Source organism: Oncorhynchus clarkii, chromosome 1 (assembly GCF_045791955.1).
Source record: "Oncorhynchus clarkii lewisi isolate Uvic-CL-2024 chromosome 1, UVic_Ocla_1.0, whole genome shotgun sequence".
In the NCBI taxonomy this organism is placed as follows: Eukaryota; Metazoa; Chordata; class Actinopteri; order Salmoniformes; family Salmonidae; genus Oncorhynchus; species Oncorhynchus clarkii.
Window position 1 is genome coordinate 20119107 of NC_092147.1, and position 19759 is coordinate 20138865.

The 19759-nt window shown below is 43.6% G+C and overlaps 1 protein-coding gene across 1 annotated transcript in view; it reads left to right on the forward strand.

Annotated features, from left to right (window-relative positions):
- The window catches only part of LOC139415594 (yjeF N-terminal domain-containing 3-like), a 71492-nt gene that overhangs the window by 48306 nt on the left and 3427 nt on the right, over positions 1-19759 (forward strand). Inside the window, exons 2-3 of the mRNA XM_071163711.1 lie at positions 8396-8504; positions 12966-13076. Of these exons, the coding sequence (XP_071019812.1) occupies positions 8396-8504; positions 12966-13076 (220 nt within the window). The remainder of the gene's footprint in view (positions 1-8395; positions 8505-12965; positions 13077-19759) is intronic.

The window sequence follows — 19759 nt, forward strand, 5'->3', positions numbered from 1 at the left end:
CTCACAGACGCTACAAGCTTGGCACACCTGTATTTGGGGAGTTTCTCACATTCTTCTCTGCAGATCCTCTCAAGCTCTTTCAGGTTGTATTGGGAGCGTCGCTGCACAGCTATTTTAAGGTCTCTCCAGAGATGTTTGATCGGATTCAAGTCCGGGCTCTGGCTGGGCCACACAAGGACATTCAGAGACTTGTCCCGAAGCCACACCTGTGTTGTCTTGGCCATGTGCTTAGGGTCGTTGTCCTGTTGGAAGGGGAACCTTCGCCCCAGTCAGAGGTCCTGAGCGCTCTGTAGCAAGTTTTCACCAAGGATCTCTCTGTACTTTGCTCCGTTCATCTTTGCCTTGATCCTGACTAGTCTCCCAGTCCCTGCCGCTGAAAAACATCCCATAGGGATGGTGCCACCACCATGCTTCACCATAAGGATGGTTCCACATTTCCTCCAGATGTGATGCATGGCATTCAGGCCAAAGAGTTCAATCTTCATTTCATCAGACCAGAGAATCTTGTTTCTAATGGTCTGAGTCCTTTAGGGCTGACATGATGTCTTAAAGTAATGATGGACTGTCGTTTCTCTTTGCTTATTTGAGCTGTTCTTAACATAATATGGACTTGGTCTTTACCAAATAGGGCTATCTTCTGTATACCACCACTTCCTTGTCACAACACAACTGATTGGCTCAAATGCATTGAGGAAAGAAATTCCACATATTAACTTTTAACAAGACATCTGTAAATTCAAATACATTCAAGTTGACTACCTCATGAAGCTGTTTGAGAAAATTCCAAGAGTGTGCAAAGCTGTCATCAAGGCCAAGGTTGGCTACTTTGAAGCATCTCAAATATGATTTGATTTGTGTAACACTTTTTTGGTTACTACATGATTCCATGTGTTATTTCATAGTGGTGATGTCTTCACTATTATTCTACAATGTAGAAAATAGTAAACATAAAGAAAAATCCTTGAATGAGTAGGTGTGTCCAAACTTTTGACTGGTACTGTAGATACAGTGGGCTCTAAAATTACTGGCACCCCTGACTGGCAATTCACAAACAATACTTTAAAAAAATATAAACAATATATTTAGATATATTTATATTTAGAGATAATCTCAAAATACCAACATGTGAGAAATACTGTACTTTATTAATGTTTCAATGGAACACACCAAAATCATACAATTATTTCATACAAAATACATTTCAACAAAATCAAGGTTTCATAATTATTGGCACTCCTCATTTAGTACTTAGTGCCACCACCTCTGGCAAGGATAACAGCATGGAGTCTTTTCCTGTGGTGTTTGACAAGGTTAAGGAACACATTTGGAGGGATTTTGGACCATTCCTCTATGCAGATCCTTTCAAGGTCCTTCACATTCTTGGGTTTGCGCTTATCAACTGCCCTCTTCAACTCAGCCCACAGGTTTTGGATTGGATTGAGGTCCGGTGACTGAGATGGCCATGGTAGAACATTGGTTTTGTTGTCACAGAACCATTTCTGTGTGGATCTTGAGGTACGTTTTGGGTCATTTTCTTGTTGGAAAGTCCACCTCCTGCTAAGCCCCAGCCTTCTGGCAGAGGCAACCAGATTGTCAGCCAAAATTGCCTGATCCTTAGTGGAATTCATTATGCCATCAATCTTAACCAGTGCCCCTGGACCTCTGGAATTAAAACAGCCCGAAAACATCCCTGACCCACCACCATATTTCACCGTTAGTATGAGATGCCTCTCCTTGTATGCATCTCTGTTTCGCCACCAAACATGCTGATGCTGTATCTGACAAAAACGTTCAATTTTGGTCTCATCTGACCAGAGCACCTTCTTCCAATCATAATTTAAATGACGTTTTGCAAACTCGATTTGCTTGCGTCTGTGACTTGGGATCAGAAAGGGCTTTCTTCTGGCAACCCTTCCAAAGAGCCTGTGGTTGTGGCGTCTGATGGTGCTTTTTGAAACCTGGTGACACCAAGATGCCACCAAGGCCTGCAATTATTTCACAGTGATTCTTGGGGATTTTGTTGCTTCTCTCACAATCCTCCTCCCTATCCTGGGTGGCAAAATGCATTTGCATCCTCTACCTGTGAGGTTTTTGACTGTTCCAAATCTTTAGATTTTTTTAATAATTGCCCTGACAGTGCTCAGTGGTATATTCAATCGTTTGTGGATCTTCTTGTAGCCATTACCAGATTTATAAAGGTCTACTACCATCTGTCCCTTTTAAAACTGCCAGTTCTTTTCTTTTCTTTATGGTGTTTAATGACAAAGGGATATTGCATGCGTGTTACCTCTTTTTTATACCCCAGTGAAAAGGAAGTGATGTAATGGCTCAATATAGTTCCTTAACACTTAGATCAACTTAAATAAGTGGAATTGAATTCCTTGTTTCATTTTGGTAGATGTTATTTACAATAATCTTTAAGGGTGCCAATAATTGTGAAACCTTGATTTGGATGACATTGATTTTTAATTAAATCAATAAATTATTTTGGTGGATTCCATTGAAACATTAATAAAGTACAGTATTTCTCACATGTTGGTATTTTGAGTTTGTCGCTCTAATTATAGTGTTTATATTTTTTAAGTATTGTTTGTGCATTGCCAGTCAGGGGTGCCAGCAATTTTGGATCCCACTGTATCTATATGAATCTATTTCTCTCCATCTGGGTCTTTCTTTCTGCTCTTGTCAGGCCCTCTTTTTTGTTATTTTGCATCAGGGAGACTGGCTGGGACTTCATCATAGCAGAAGAGAGAGTGAGATAGGAACAGAGAGAGAAGGTGTGTGAGAGGGAGAAAGAAAATAGAGATAGAACAGAGGGAGGGGGTTACCGGAAAAAGACACATACTGTGTCCACCACACACTCTTCCATTTTAACTTGTTTCTCTTTTACCTCATGTGATGTGGCTCTTCTGTGTTGTGTTTGGTCAGATCAGAACAGAAAGGAGGGCAGAGGAGGAACAGAGAGGAGGACAGAAAGGAAGAACAGAGAGGAGAACAGAAATAATGAACAGAGAGGAGGACAGAAAGGAAGAACAGAGAGGAGAACAGAAATAATGAACAGAGAGGAGAACAGAAATAATGAACAGAGAGGAGAACAGAAAGAATGAACAGAGAGGAGAACAGAAATAATGAACAGAGAGGAGAACAGAAAGAAAGAAGGACAGAAAGGAGGACAGAAAAAAGGACAGAGGAGGACAGAGAGGAAGACAGAGGAGGACAGAAAGAAGGACAGAAAGAAGAATCGACAGGAGGACAGAGAGGAGGACAGAAAGAAGCAGAGACGAGAACAGAGACGAGGACATACAGGAGGGACACCCAGTCTACAAGACAGTTATTTAAGCATCAGCAGAGAGGAGCCTGGGTAATTACTGTGAAGTGAGTGAAAAGACAGAGTTACCAGATTATTTTAGGAGCTGTTTAGTTAATGTAGATCCTGGATGGGAGAAGGACAGGAGGTCATTGGAGAGGAGGAGAGGATGGCATAGGAGAGGAGGGCATGGGAGAGGAGGAGAGGAGGAGAGCATGCGAGAGGAGGGCATGGGAGAGGAGTAGAGGAAGAGGAGTAGAGGAGGAGAGGAGGGCATGCAAGAGGAGGAGAGGAGGGCATGCGACAGGAGGGCATGGGAGAGGAGGAGAGGAGGGCATGCGAGAGGAGGGCATGGGAGAGTAGGAGAGGAGTAGAGCATGCGAGAGGAGGGCATGGGAGAGGAGTAGAGGAAGAGGATTAGAGGAGGGGAGGAAGGCATGCAAGAGGAGGAGAGGTGGGCATGGGAGAGGAGGAGAGGAGGGCATGGGAGAGGAGGAGGGCATGCGAGAGGAGGGCATGGGAGAGGAGGGGATGAGGGCATGCAAGAGGGCATGGGAGAGGAGGGGAGGAGGGCATACGAGAGGAGGGGAGGAGGGCATGGGAGAGGAGGGCATGGGAGAGGAGTAGAGGAAGAGGAGTAGAGGAGGGGAGTAGAGCATGCGAGAGGAGGGCATGGGAGAGGAGTAGAGGAAGAGGAGTAGAGGAGGGGAGGAGGGCATGCAAGAGGAGGAGAGGAGGGCATGGGAGAGGAGGAGAGGAGGGCATGGGAGAGGAGGAGAGGAGGGCATGCAAGAGGAGGAGAGGAGGGCATGGGAGAGGAGGAGAGGAGGGCATGGGGGAGGAGGGCATGGGAGAGGAGAGGATGAGGGCATGGGAGAGGAGGAGAGGAGGGCATGGGAGAGGAGGGCATGGGAGAGGAGGAGAGGAGGGCATGCAAGGGGAGGAGAGGAGGGCATGGGAGAGGAGGAGAGGAGGGCATGGGAGAGGAGGAGAGGAGGGCATGGGAGAGGAGGGGAGGAACAGCCTTAATACTCAGTTATTTTGTTATTAAAAAAGTGTAAGCTTTCTGCTCCTGCACACATTTCACTGTAACTTTGTCTTAATGAACAGATCCAGATAAATGAAGATGGATTGACACTCCATGCAATTAACAGGCTGCAATTTATATTAATCACTTCATCATCCCAGACCTAATCAGTCTCCTGAGAGTGTACTGTTAGTACAGCGTTAGTACAGCGTTAGTACAGCGTTACTGCAGGCACTCTTGTGTTTTTCATTAGTTTTGTCAGACAGCTCTGTTGACTCTCTCCCATAAACATGAGCTCATTAGACATTGGAAAGTGTTGTGATGTTGAGTCATGTGGTCGCCACTGCCTTAGTCGTGAATGTTTTTTGTGTAGGCCCTACTGTATATTTTGGTGTGACGTGGCGGAGAAGTGTTTTTGCGAGCAGCCATCTGCTCATGCGAGTAAGTGTGTGTTTGAAAAGGTATGTGCATGTACGTGCAGTGATCACATGCGTGTGCATGTATCCCCCTCTGTTTGTGTGTGTGTCTGCTACCCTTCAGGGACAACTAGGCTGTGGAGGTAAACAGGCTCATTAACAGGCATGTGATCACAGCTGAGCACCCTGGGCCACAGCCTGAGTGGTGAGGAGCAATGACACACCATAGGGATGCCGTGGCCGCCACACACATGGAGATTAATGGAGACTCCAGGGGAGGGAGGGGTGCAACACTGGGTCTCTCCAGCTTGTTACTGTCTCTGCTGCTGCTGTTCCAGCCACTCAAGCGTATGTGCAACACCCCTCCCCTCCCCTCCTTTTCTGCTCTTCAGAGCACCTTCACTGACATATGGTCCCCCTTGGTGCACCTAAGTTGGATCCATCTCTCCCTTTCCCTCGAGGGCTTTTATGTGCTTGAGTGAAGGACTACAGTACTGTGTGTTATCTGTTCACTGGGAACTTGGGAGGAACAGGAACAATGATTTCTGTCTCATTGTTGACTCAGACAAAGATATATAATACATTATATTGAATTATGTGGACCCAGCAGGCTCCATATGGGTGCCATTTGGCCTGGTCTAGAAGACAGTGGAGTAGGATGATGTTTTCCAGACAGATGCAGTCCCCCCCCCCCCCCCCCCCCCCCTCCCCCCACCCCGTACTGTTTAAGGTTAGGGTTGTGGAGGGTTAGCTGATCCTAAATCTGTGCTTACGAGCAACATCTAGCCAAGGTGACAAGTTTTTACATTTTATGTAGGCCTTCAGGCAGTGACCGCAGATGAATTGTAGTCTACATTGCTTACTGTAAAAGTACTATCGTCCTATGAAAGCAGCCATCCAACCCAATGAACTAATGTGATCTTTGTAAAGACCATCACGTCACAGCGAGCCAGGAAGTCTGCCCCAGGCTAGCCCTGGGTGACAGGTGTGATGCTCTGTTGGCTGAGCTAAATGCCAAAAGCCCCGTTGGACGCGGTAGGTTTTAACACAGTGATCCTAGAGCCAAAAGACAAGAGAACACTGGGCCAATGCTGGGGCAACCTTAAGCATTCAACTAGTCACAGTGAAATTAAGATTATGTTTATTGGTTTAAGCGATATGTGAATTTGGGGTTGTTGCCTGTGATGCCAGGACATTAAGTTGTACTGTTTTTAAATGCTTTCAACGTGTGACTTTCATCTGCATGAGAACTCGAAATATGGTTAGAGTGTTTCATCATAAGATATCTGAATTAGGTTTTACATCAGGGACAACCTTCTTAGTCCTTGTTGAGCTTCCTGAAGTTGTTACATGCTTCAGATGTCAGTGGCCCTTTTAGCTTCCCTGTATGCTCCGTTTTCCTCTGTTGTCACAAGTGGAGGATGATTAAGTCCAGAGGCGTCATGCCTGTAGGGGGCACAGGGGCATGGGCCCCCTCAGATTTGTCCTGTTTTTCTTATTTATTTATATATTATTTTTTTTTACATTTAAATAACAATAATGCTTAGTTTTTTTCTCTCTGTAATTCTACTAACCACTAACCAATTTTATGAAGTTGGATTTAGCTAGGCCAGATAGGTTCCCAATCTCATGACCTGATAACCAAGAAGCCATTTCAGGCTATCAATCATGTTAGAGTAGCTAGCTTGTCTATCTTAGCTGGCATGCCTGCTGGCAAAGTTGGTAGACTTTAGAAAAACAAGCAATGTACTAAATAAGACTCACATTCCTTTCAATCAATTACCCAGATTTTAGCAGAGACGCAGAGAAGAATATTTCATTTCTTTAAAAGATAACCACCAATCAGGAGGACAGCTCAAGAGGTATGCTTAAATACTGTATGCAGAAAAATAGACCTTTTTTTTTTTTTACATCAAATTAAGCATAATGATTTTGGCTCGAGATTGCAGGAAAATACAGTTTCAGGTGTTTGAAAAATGCAAAATTCTACAAATGCGTGTGCATTAAATCAAATCAAATGTTATTTGTCACATGTGCTGAATACAACAGTGAAATGCTTACTTACAAGCCTTTAACCAACAATGCAGTTTTAAGAAAAATACAGAGTACAGGTACAGAGTCAATGTGCAGGGGCACCGGTTAGTAGAGGTCATTGAGGTAATATGTACATGTAGGTAGAGTTATTAAAGTGACTCTGCATAGATAACAGAGAGTAGCAGCAGCGTAAAAGAGGGGGGCAATGCAAGTAGTCTGGGTAGCCATTTGATTAGATGTTCAGGAGACTTATGGCTTGGGGGTAGAAGCTGTTTAGAAGCCTCTTGGACCTGGACTGGCACTCCGGTACTGCACGAGCCTGTGTGCATGTGTGTGTGAGCAGAGCATCAGCTGACTAATACATTCTGCTGTAAACAAAAATAGTCCTGCTGGAACCACAAATGTCACCTTTGAGGAAAGTGGGAAATCTAGTCAGTTGTACAACTGAATGCATTCAATCGAAATGTGTCTTCCGCATTTAAAAAGAGCCCCTCAGAATCAGAGAGGTGCGGGGGGCTGCCTTAATCCACATAATCGGCGTCTAGGGAGCAGTTGTTGGTGGTTAACTGCCTTGCTCAAGGGCAGAACAGCAGATTAATCCACCTTGCTGGCTCATGGATTCGAATAAGCAACCTTTCGTTACAGGCCCAATGCTCTTAACCATTAGGCCAACATTAAGAACACCTGGTCTTTCCATGATATACACCATGACAGACATACATCCACTTCAGTTAGTGTAGATGAAGGGGAGGAGACATGTTAAAGAATATTTTTTAAGCCTTGAGACAATTGAGACATGGATTGTGTATGTGCGCCATTTAGAGGGTGACTGGGCAAGACAAAAGATGTGACTTTGAACGGGGTATGGTAGCAGTTGTCACGCGCACCTGTTTGTGTCAAGAACTGCAACGCTGCTGGGTTTTTCAAGCTCATGTTTCTTGTGTGTATCAATAATGGTCCACCACTCAAAGGACATCCAGCCAACTTGACACAACTGTGGGAAGCATTGGAGTCAACATGGGTCAGCATTCCTGCGGAAATCTTTCGGCAACTTGTGGAGTCCATGCCCCGACAAATTGAGGTGGGGGTGCAACTCATCATTAGGAAAGTGTTCGTAATAATTGGTATACTCTGTGTATGTTATCATACTATATGCTTTGATTATAATATTCTCCATCGTATTCTGAGAAAGTCTTGATGTAGTACTCCATCTCTCCACTAGGTGTCAGTAGTGTAATATGGAATAGTGTACTTTCTCTGTGTTTCCACAGCAGCTCCCTCTCTGGTTAAATGAGCCCACATGGCAGAATTATGATATCAGTTCAGGCCTGTCAGCCTTACCTGTATACCTGTTTAATATAAATATCTACTTCATAAACTTCAACTTGGTAGTGTCATTACACTCAAAGGAAATACCTCAGGCATCAGACAATCCCTAACCAAGCATTTCATCTAACACGCAACACAGCAACATATGTTTTTGAGGTGTATGTCTAGTTTGCTGAGAGATTCATAAAGAGTGCTACCGTACACAATATATAATTGAATTGTGATTGATTGAATCTGATGGATGATGCTAATGCTATTGCTCTGTGTTGTGTTTCCCTACAGTAAAGTGGAGACAGCAGCCATTGAGACAGAGCTGCTGAGGGACTACAGGTTTGGCCAGCAGCAGCTGATAGAGATCTGGGGGCATGCCTGTGCCATCGCCATCACCAAGGTACTTTATGTACCACCCTTATCCCCCCACTCCTCTTTCCTTCCTCTCTCTAAGAATCACCTTTTTCGGGCTACTCATTAATCTATCTATCTATCCATCAATCAATCAATCAAATGTATTTATAAATCCCTTTTTACATCAGACCCCTACGTGTGTGTGTGTGTGTGTTTGTCTCTTTGTGTAATGTGTGGTGAGCGTTCTGTAAGTTAGTTCTCTCAGTCAGACTGTACGGAGTGTGGAGATGTCAGGAACACACTTTGTGTCAGGAACACTTTGACCAGGCGGTCGGTTGGTTTAACCCTGCAGTCGTATCCTCCACAGGAACCCGGTGTGGTGTGATTAATGTTCCTTGAGCTTTCAGACATAAGACACTTTCCTATCAGAGATAAAGAGAGAGAGACCAAGAAAGAGTGAGAGCTCCCTTCAGAGCGTTAGATTACCTCAACCACATCCACCTACCATCATTATCACCAAAAGATAATGGTCCATGGCTCGAGCAGCCGCAGCACACATACCGTACGTAGCTAGACAAGCAACGTCTGTCTCGGCCTGGGGCTACTGCACCCACATGCATGACAAAGTTCAGGAAAATAACCTCACACTCAACGTCAACAAAACATAGGAGATGATTGTGTACTTCAGGAAACAGCAGAGGGAGCACCCCCCTATCCACATCGATGGGACAGTAGTGGAGAGGGTAGTACGTTTTAAGTTCCTCGGCGTACACATCACAGACAAACTGAATTGGTCCACCCACACAGGCAGGGTTGTGAAGACCTCAGGAGGCTGAAGAAATTAAGCTTGTCACCAAAAGCACTCACAAACCTCTACAGATGCACAATCGAGAGCATCCTGTCGGGCTGTATCACCGCCTGGTACGGCAACTGCTCCGCCCACAACCGTAAGGCTCTCCAGAGGGTAGTGAGGTCTGCACAACTTTTCACCGGGGGAAAACTACCTGCCCTCCAGGACACGTACACCACCCGATGTCACAGGAAGGCCATAAAGATCATCAAGGACAACAACCACCCGAGCCACTGCCTGTTCACCCCGCTATCATCCAGAAGGCGAGGTCAGTACAGGTGCATCAAAGCAGGGACCGAGAGACTGAAAAACAGCTTCTATCTCAAGGCCATCAGACTGTTAAACAGCCACCACTAACATTGAGTGGCTGCTGCCAACACACAATACTTATTATAATGTTTACATACCCTACATTACTCATCTCATATGTATATGTATATGTATATACTGTACCCTATATCATCTACTGCGTCTTTATGTAATACATGTATCACTAGCCACTTTAAACTATGCCACTTTGTTTACATACCCTACATTACTCATCGCATATGTATATACTGTACTCTATACCATCTACTGCATCTTGCCTATGCTGTTCTGTACCATCACTCATTCATATATCTTTATGTACATATTCTTTATCCCTTTACACTTGTGTGTATAAGGTAGTAGTTTTGGAATTGTTAGGTTAGATTACTCGTTGGTTATTACTGCATTGTCGGAACTAGAAGCACAAGCATTTCGCTACACTCGCATTAACATCTGCTAACCATGTGTATGTGACAAATACATTTGATTTGATTTTGAGTTCAGTAGTAAGGCTTTGTGATTTCACTACAGTGGTTGCGTTTGCCAGATAACATGAACTCCTCACAGAGTAATCCACCCCATATACGCCCAAAGACCTCAACCCCCCTGGCATCAACCACACGGGCCCATCAAGGGTCCATCTCCTCGGTGTTCCTCTGTGATCTGGCGTGAGTGAGTGCAGCGCCTGCGTTTAGCCTAGAGGTAGGGATAGCAGGCAAAGGCCTTTCAGCACCTGGGGATACAAAGAATGTTCCAGTTCCATGGAGCAGTAAACGCTGGAGTCTGCTGTCCCTGTGTCCCTGTTCTGTCTACTCAGGATGTCCATTGAAAAACATTGATTATCCCGCTCAGCTTTCATCAGGAGTGTGTGGCTGTATGTTTATTTTTGGGTGATTCCTTATGAAACTAGAACAAAAGAGAGCATTATATTTTAGATTTTCACAAAATGTAATCCATAAAAGGGTCCTTTGGAGGAAAGATTGTTGATACATATTTGACATTTGTATCTTAAGCATCATTAAGAAATAATGAATTGAAGTTGGAATATTTGTGCCATTTTGGCCTTACCCAGGCACCATAATGTTTCATCTGTAGATGCTACAAAGCAAAAGGTGTCACATGAAGCTTTACCACCTTCTCTGTAATATGAATAGTATTTAGATGTCTTTTTTTTATTATTACAATAATTTATGAATATTTAAAATAATGAAACATTATATTGTAAAAATACTAAATATCATGGTATTTTGGGGGTTTTGTATTTGTGGCTGTATGTGTGGTGGGACACGTGGGTGTGGGGGCAAGTGTGTGTGGTGTGTCTGTGTGTGTGTCAGATGGATGAGAGCAGAGGCCCTATAGTGCAGGGATGGGCATGGGGGGTGGGGGCCACAAATATAATAACTAATTTCATGCAATTATACTCATTTTTCCATGGGCAGAGATATATTTTTTGTAGTTTTACAGCTAATTTCCTGAAATTATGCACATTTTGCCATAGGGTGGAGGCAAATGTTTGCAGTTTTTAATATGATAATGGATGATCAATGGGCCCCACCCCGGTCGGTAATTCGGCCATGCTTGCTACAAGTAGATAGTTAGCTGGCCGATAGACTTACCAATTAAAAACAACTATTCCCAGGGTCGTTACTGTTAATGAGAATATGTTCTCAGTCGACTTACCTGGTAGAATAAGTGTAGGGAAAAAAAAGTAGGCTTAGCCTCAGGGACCTTATTAGAGTCAATACAGCCATTGCTCCTGTGTGTGTGTGTGTGTGTGTGTGTGTGTGTGTGTGTGTGTGTGTGTGTGTGTGTGTGTGTGTGTGTGTGTGTGTGTGTGTGTGTGTGTGTGTGTGTGTGTGTGTGTGTGTGCGTGCACATGTATGAGGATTGCAGAGCCTGGCACCATGAGCTGACATAAACCCATTCCTCCAGATAGGAGGCAGGGTAGCAGGGCTACACCCTGACTACTAAACCCAGACCAGGGCAACCTACTCCTCTAAAACCAGCTTGTTCCACTGGATGTGAATTTTAGATATCCAATGAAATGACCTTCTCTTTAGTCTTTAATCATTTTGTTAGCGCTAATGGCCCAATCCTAAAGCAAGGTGAGATAAGATAGAAAATAAGAGATGATACAGTTAGGATGCTGCTGTAAAAGGCACTCAGGTTTTCCACTGCATTCACAGTATGTGGATATTGAATGTCACTCCTATCAAAGATGGCTGGTCCTTATTGGGCTACTGTGCTAATTAGCGTTAGCATTTGCCACAGGGGAGCAAGTCAGAGAGGGTGTCATCACATCAGCGCAACGAGAGACACACATGAAAACCCTGTTGCACAGCAGGAGACACACTACTACACCCTCAATGACACCAGGAAGTCGTTTCATCTGTTTCAGCCACTTAGGCTAAATGTTCTATCCTATCTCTTTCCTCTCTCCCTACGCTCGGAAGGTGGCTTCTGCTGCCGTCATTATCCTTCCACCTCACGGACTTGATGCCGCCATTACCATCCTTCTTTCATCTCATTTAGAGTGTATCTACTCCTAGACAGAACATTTATGTTACAGATAATGGCTGCTGTCTCTCTTCTCCCGGCATCATTGCTGTAATTAATTCTTTCATGTCTGTATTAATCAGATACTGCAATTAGAGTACGGCTCCATTTGTTGCACTGTAATGTACCACTCCATTTAGAGTCCCGGTTTTAGCGGCCATATTGACATTTGTCCGGTATATGAAATACCTAGGGTTAGGCTACATATTTGGTGTGTTAAAGCTGTTGGAAAGTAAGGTAAGACACCTTTACCTTTACCTTTAGCTGTAGCTAGCAACACTACATGTTTCACTCCCCTACTGATCCTATTTAGGTGTGAGGAGGAGGATTGGACCACTTAAGTTAACACGCCAACTCCAGCAGGATATAGTGGGGGATACCTCTGCTGCTTCTCTTAAGGACGTGTGAGGGGATTTACTGGGGTATGTGCTGTGCCCCTGTAAAACAGAGAGGGGGAGATGCCAGTGGCCCGGTGGGAAAACTCATGGCTCAGGCCTGATGGAAAGTAGTACTGTATGTTATTTGAAGGGAGCATCCTGTGGTGTCCGGGTCTGGTATTTTTTCCACTCCTGTCTGGGTTTAATTAGTTTGGGGCTTTCTGTCTTCAAAAAAAGACCTGGGTGCCATTTCCCCTGGCTATGGCATTGCGTCCCCGGTACGCGAAGGAGAGAGTTTGACAGTGATGGAGGGTCAGCCTCATGGGTTGGATGACCTGTACCCTGGACAATGAGTCTGCTAGGCTAACTGGTGATGTCTTTGTCTCACTCACTCTCTGTCTCTCTCTCCCTCCAGGCCTTTCCTTTGACCTCCCTGGGTAAGAAGCAGCCAACAGTGTTGGTAGTCTGTGGTCCTGACCAGAACGGCTCCATCGGCCTGGTGTGTGCCCGCCACTTGCGCATATTTGTAAGTATACCACAGAAGACTGCACCAGCCATGCAACCACCAGCCATGCAACCACCAGCCATGCAACCACCAGCCATCTCACACACATGGCCATGTGGACAATGTCAGACTATAGTTAGTAATGAATGAAATGGTTCAGTGAGTTTATTGCAGTATAAAGTAAAAGGGTTTAGGAGATTTTCATTACAACTCCTATAAGTAGACCTTAATGATTAATTGATCCATTATGGGATTGAAAATGTCGATGACATCACTTCATTGTTACCCTCATTAAAATACGGTCTGGGTACAGTTGGCAGTGGTAGCATACCATGATAGCATGTTGTCGATGTCATGACTTTAGTCACATTAGTTTGCATGACTGTGGATATGCTGTTCTGTCATGTGAAGACATTTATTGCAATACTACAGACGATAACAGTACATGAACTACAAACATAATTTGAATAAGGGTTTACATGTTATGATATAGTGCGGCAAGTCTACTTTCTTTATTCTATGTGGTCGAAGCCATAAATGTGTTATTGTTTTCCTGCTTTAAACGGACTGTATCTATATAACTTCACCATATACAGTGGGGCAAAAAAGTATTTAGTCAGCCACCAATTGTGCAAGTTCTCCCACTTAAAAAGATGAGAGAGGCCTGTAATTTTCATCATAGGTACACTTCAACTATGACAGACAAAATGAGAAAAAAAATCCAGAAAATCACATTGTAGGATTTTTAATGAATTAATTTGCAAATTATGGTGGAAAATAAGTATTTGGTCACCTACAAACGAGCAAGATTTCTGGCTCTCACAGACCTGTAACTTCTTCTTTAAGTGGCTCCTCTGTCCTCCACTCGTTACCTGTATTAATGGCACCCGTTTGAACTTGTTATTAGTATAAAAGACACAGTATGTTTGGCATGCATCCATGGTTCTTTCCACTGCTAAATAAATGACGAGCCAAAATATTGCATATGGAAAAGACAAACAGTCCCCAAGTCAAAGCTCACCTTTGTCAGATTCTGTCTGGGTATGATTATGTCTGTGACCGTTAGTCCAGCCTGTTGTTCAGGCAAGGGAGGATGCACATGATGTTCTACAGTTCTTTCGGAACATAATGCGGTTCTTTCGTGTTTCTTTTGAACATAAACACCTTGGCCTCAACGTCTGAAAGAGTCAAGGTGTTCATCACGACTGATGAGTCTCAGAGATTCCATAATGTCCTTTGAATGTTGCCTTTGTGTCACGGTTGAAACAAACCACTGTGAATCTCAACGGACTGTGACCACAGGAAAGACGCTCCTTCAAGGCCTACTCAGAATGCTCATCCATCAGGGAGAGGAAGTTCAACGGTGGGAAGGCTTAACATCAACAGGAAAAGGCGTGTGACCTGTCTGTAACCTGTTGATATACCTCTTAGTTGACGCTTGTTGATGCTAGAGAGCGTCCTGATGGTGCCTCCATCCCCAAGGTATGTCTGTCTCTTGTTGACGTTGTTACCTCTTCTAAGTCAGGACACCAAGGGGTCACGGAGGGGTCGCAGCCACCCTAGAGGGTCGTCTCTCTCTTGGTTCTTTAGCGGCAGTTATGAAAGATGACGTCAGTTGCCTGTTCTTTAGCCCCTGTGGTTAAAGCCTGATTGGTTTAATGTCTCCCAGGAGCGAGTTGGAGCACGTAGACTGACGTCTGGGCTAACAGACCACTTCTCCCTCTGACTGACCAGGGCCAGTTAGTCAGAGATGGAGGGACCTAAACCTCTCACTGCCTGGTTTACATACCCAGCATGACCAGCAGGACACTGAGGCCCTTTCACTTCCACTATTTAAAAAGATACCGTTGAAGTCGGAAGTTTACCTACACTTAGGTTGGAGTCATTAAAACTTGTTTTTCTACCACTCCAAAAATGTCTTGTTATCAAACTATAGATTTTGCAAGCCGGTTAGGACATCTACTTTGTGCATGACACAAGTAATTTTTGTGACACAAGTAACAATTGTTTACAGACAGATTATTTCACTTATAAAAATAAAAATGTAGTCCGTTATTTTACCAGGTAAGTTGACTGAGAACACGTTCTCATTTACAGCAACGACCTGGGGAATAGTTACTGGGGATTCTTAGGTGACCGTGATGGTTTGAGGGCCAGATTGGGAGTTTAGCCAGGACACTGAGGTCTTACAATAAGTGCCATGGGATCTTTAATAACCTCAGAGAGTCAGGACACCAGTTTAACGTCCCATCCAAAAGACGGCACCCTATACGGGGCATTTTTTAGACCAGAGGAAAGAGTGCCTCCTACTGACCCTCCAACTCCACTTCCAGCAGCATCTGGTCTCCCATCCAGGAACTGACCAGAACCAACGCTGCTTAGCTTCAGAAGCAAACCAGCAGTGGTATGCAGGGTGGTATGCTGCTGGCTAATCATGGGTGGTATGCTGCTGGCTAATCACTTATAATTCACTGTATCACAATTCCAGTGGGTCAGAAGTTTACATACACTAAGTTGGCTGGGCCTTTAAACAGCTTGGAAAATTACAGAAAATTATGTTAGGGCTTTAGAAACTTCTGATAGGCTGATTGACATCATTTGAGTCAGTTGGAGGTGTACCTGTTGATGTATTTCAAGGCCTACCTTCAAACTCAGTGCCTCTTTGCTTGACATCATGGGAAAATCAAAAGAAATCAGCCAAGAGCTCAGAAGAAAAATTGTAGACCTTCACAAGTCTGGTTCATCGTTAGGAGGGGGATGCTTTGCTGCAAGAGGCACTGGTGCACTTCACAAAATAGATGGCCTTATGAGGAAGGAAAATTACGTGGATATATTGAAGCAACATCTCAAGACATCAGTCAGGAAGTTAAAGCTTGGGTCTTCCAAATGGACAATGACCCCAAGCATACTTCCAAAGTTGTGGCAAAATGGCTTAAGGACAACAAAGTTAAGGTATTGGAGTGGTCATCACAAAGCCCTGACCTCAATCCTATAGACAATGTGTGGGCAGAACTGAAAAAGTGTGTGCGAGCAAGGAAGCCTACAAACCTGATTCAGTTACACCAGCTCTGTCAGGAGGAATGGGTCAAAATTCACCCAACTTATTGTGGGAAGCTTGTGGAAGGCTACCCGAAACATTTGACCCAAGTTAAACAATTTAAAGGCAATGCTACCAACTACTAATTGAGTGTATGTAAACTTCTGACCCACTGGGAATGTGATGAAATAAATAAAAGCTGCAATAAATCATTCTCTCTACTATTATTCTGACATTTTACATTCTTAAAATAAAGTGGTGATTCTAACTGACCTAAAACAGGGATGTTTTACTTGGATTAAATGGAAGGAATTGTGAAAAACTGAGTTTAAATGTATTTGGCTAAGTAAACTTCCGACTTCAAATGTATATACAGTGCCTTGCGAAAGTATTCGGCCCCCTTGAACTTTGCGACCTTTTGCCACATTTCAGGCTTCAAACATAAAGATATAAAACTTTTGTGAAGAATCAACAACAAGTGGGACACAATCATGAAGTGGAACGACATTTATTGGATATTTCAAACTTTTTTAACAAATCAAAAACTGAAAAATTGGGCGTGCAAAATTATTCAGCCCGCTTAAGTTAATACTTTGTAGCGCCACCTTTTGCTGCGATTACAGCTGTAAGTCACTTGGGGTATGTCTCTATCAGTTTTGCACATCGAGAGACTGAATTTTTTTCCCATTCCTCCTTGCAAAACAGCTCGAGCTCAATGAGGTTGGATGGAGAGCATTTGTGAACAGCAGTTTTCAGTTCTTTCCACAGATTCTCGATTGGATTCAGGTCTGGACTTTGACTTGGCCATTCTAACACCTGGATATGTTTATTTTTGAACCATTCCATTGTAGATTTTGCTTTATGTTTTGGATCATTGTCTTGTTGGAAGACAAATCTCCGTCCCAGTCTCAGGTCTTTTGCAGACTCCATCAGGTTTTCTTCCAGAATGGTCCTGTATTTGGCTCCATCCATCTTCCCATCAATTTTAACCATCTTCCCTGTCCCTGCTGAAGAAAAGCAGGCCAAAACCATGATGCTGCCACCACCATGTTTGACAGTGGGGATGGTGTGTTCAGGGTGATGAGCTGTGTTGCTTTTACGCCAAACATAACGTTTTGCAAAAAGTACATTTTTGGTTTCATCTGACCAGAGCACCTTCTTCCACATGTTTGGTGTGTCTCCCAGGTGGCTTGTGGCAAACTTTAAACAACACTTTTTATGGATATCTTTAAGAAATGGCTTTCTTCTTGCCACTCTTCCATAAAGGCCAGATTTGTGCAATATACGACTGATTGTTGTCCTATGGACAGAGTCTCCCACCTCAGCTGTAGATCTCTGCAGTTCATCCAGAGTGATCATGGGCCTCTTGGCTGCATCTCTGATCAGTCTTCTCCTTGTATGAGCTGAAAGTTTAGAGGGACGGCCAGGTCTTGGTAGATTTGCAGTGGTCTGATACTCCTTCCATTTCAATATTATCGCTTGCACAGTGCTCCTTGGGATGTTTAAAGCTTGGGAAATCTTTTTGTATCCAAATCCGACTTTAAACTTCTTCACAACAGTATCTCGGACCTGCCTGGTGTGTTCCTTGTTCTTCATGATGCTCTCTGCGCTTTTAACGGATCTCTGAGACTATCACAGTGCAGGTGCATTTACACGGAGACTTGATTACACACAGGTGGATTGTATTTATCATCATTAGTCATTTAGGTCAACATTGGATCATTCAGAGATCCTCACTGAACTTCTGGAGAGAGTTTGCTGCACTGAAAGTAAAGGGGCTGAATAATTTTGCATGCCCAATTTTTCAGTTTTTGATTTGTTAAAAAAGTTTGAAATATCCAATAAATGTCGTTCCACTTCATGATTGTGTCCCACTTGTTGTTGATTCTTCACAAAAAAATACAGTTTTATACCTTTATGTTTGAAGCCTGAAATGTGGCAAAAGGTCGCAAAGTTCAAGGGGGCCGAATACTTTCGCAAGGCACTGTATTTAACCTTTATTTAACTAGGCAAATATGTTAAGAACAAAATCTTATTTGCAATGACGCCCTACCAAAAGGCCTCCTGGGTGATGGGGGCTGGGATTAAAAATATAGGAAAAAACACACATCACGACAAGAGAGACACCACAACACTACATAAAGAGAGACTTAAGTCAACCACATAGCATGGCAGCAACACATGACAACACAGCATGGCAGCAACACCACATGACAACAACTTGGTAGCAGCACAAAACATGGGACACACATTATTGTGTACAGGCAACAGCACAAAGGCAAGAAGGTACAGCAATACATCATACCAAGCAGCCACAACTGTCAGTAAGAGTGTCCATGATTGAGTCTTTGAATGAAGAGATGGAGATAAAACGGTCTGGTTTGAGTGTTTTTTGCAGTTTGTTCTAGTCGCTAGCTGCAGCGGCCTGAAAATAGGAACTACCAAGGAATGTGTGTGCTTTGGGGACCTTTAACAGAATGTGACTGGCAGAACGGGTGGTGTATGTGGAGGATGAGGGCTGCAGTAGGTATCTCAGATAGGGGGGGAGTGAGGCCTAAGAGGGTTTTATAAATTAGCATCAACCAACCAGTGGGTCTTGTTACAGATTTTCAGAGATGACCAGTTTACAGAAGAGTATAGACTGCAGTGATGTGTCCTATAAGGAGCATTGGTGGCAAATCTGATGACCAAATGGTAAAGAACATCTAGCCACTCAAGAGCACCCTTACCTGCCGATCTATAAATTATGTCTCCGTAATCTAGCATGGGTAGGATGGTCATCTGAATCAGGGTTAGTTTAGCAGCTGGGGTGAAAGAGGAGCGATTACGATAGAGGAAACCAAGTCTAGATTTAACCTTAGCCTGCAGCTTTGATATGTGCTGAGAGAAGGAAAGTGTACCGTCTAGCCATACTCCCACGTACTTGTATGAGGTACTTGTATGAGGTACTTATCACTGTGATTGAGGCCCATTAGCGGTGGGGATCATGGCTGGCCGTCGTTTAACATCACAAGCCACAGGTGTCTGGCTTTCCACTCTCCCTAAACGTCTATCATTAATCATGGAGGTGTAATTTAGTCATCCCAGAGTCCAGAGTGCTAGAAGGCTTACAGCGCTGTGCTAATCAGAGAGCAGCCCTGTCAGTCTCTAGCGGTCTGTCTCTCCAGCCCTGATCAACCCACAGACAGCAAAGTATGTTCTCTCTTAAATTGTCACCTTGTCATCTTAGATGGCCTGTATTGATTTATATGGTTACGGAGTATTTCATTCATATTTCATTTTCATATTCACTACCGGTCAAAAGTTTTAGAAAACCTACTCATTCAAGGGTTTTTCTTTATATGTATTTTTTTTAAACTATTTTCTACATTGTAGAATAACCATGTAGACATAAAAAATATGAAATAACACATATGGAATCATGCAGTAACCAACAAAAAAGTGTCAAACAAATCAAAATATATTTGAGATTCTTCAAAGTAGCCACCCTTTCCCTTGATAACAGCTTTGCACACTCTTGGCATTCTCTCAACCAGCTTCATAAGGTAGTCACCAGGAATGCATTTAAATTAACAGGTGTGCCTTGTTAAAAGTTTTTTGTGGAATTTCTTTCCTTCTTGATGAGTTTGAGCCAATCAGTTGTGTTGTGACAAGTTAGGGGGGATAT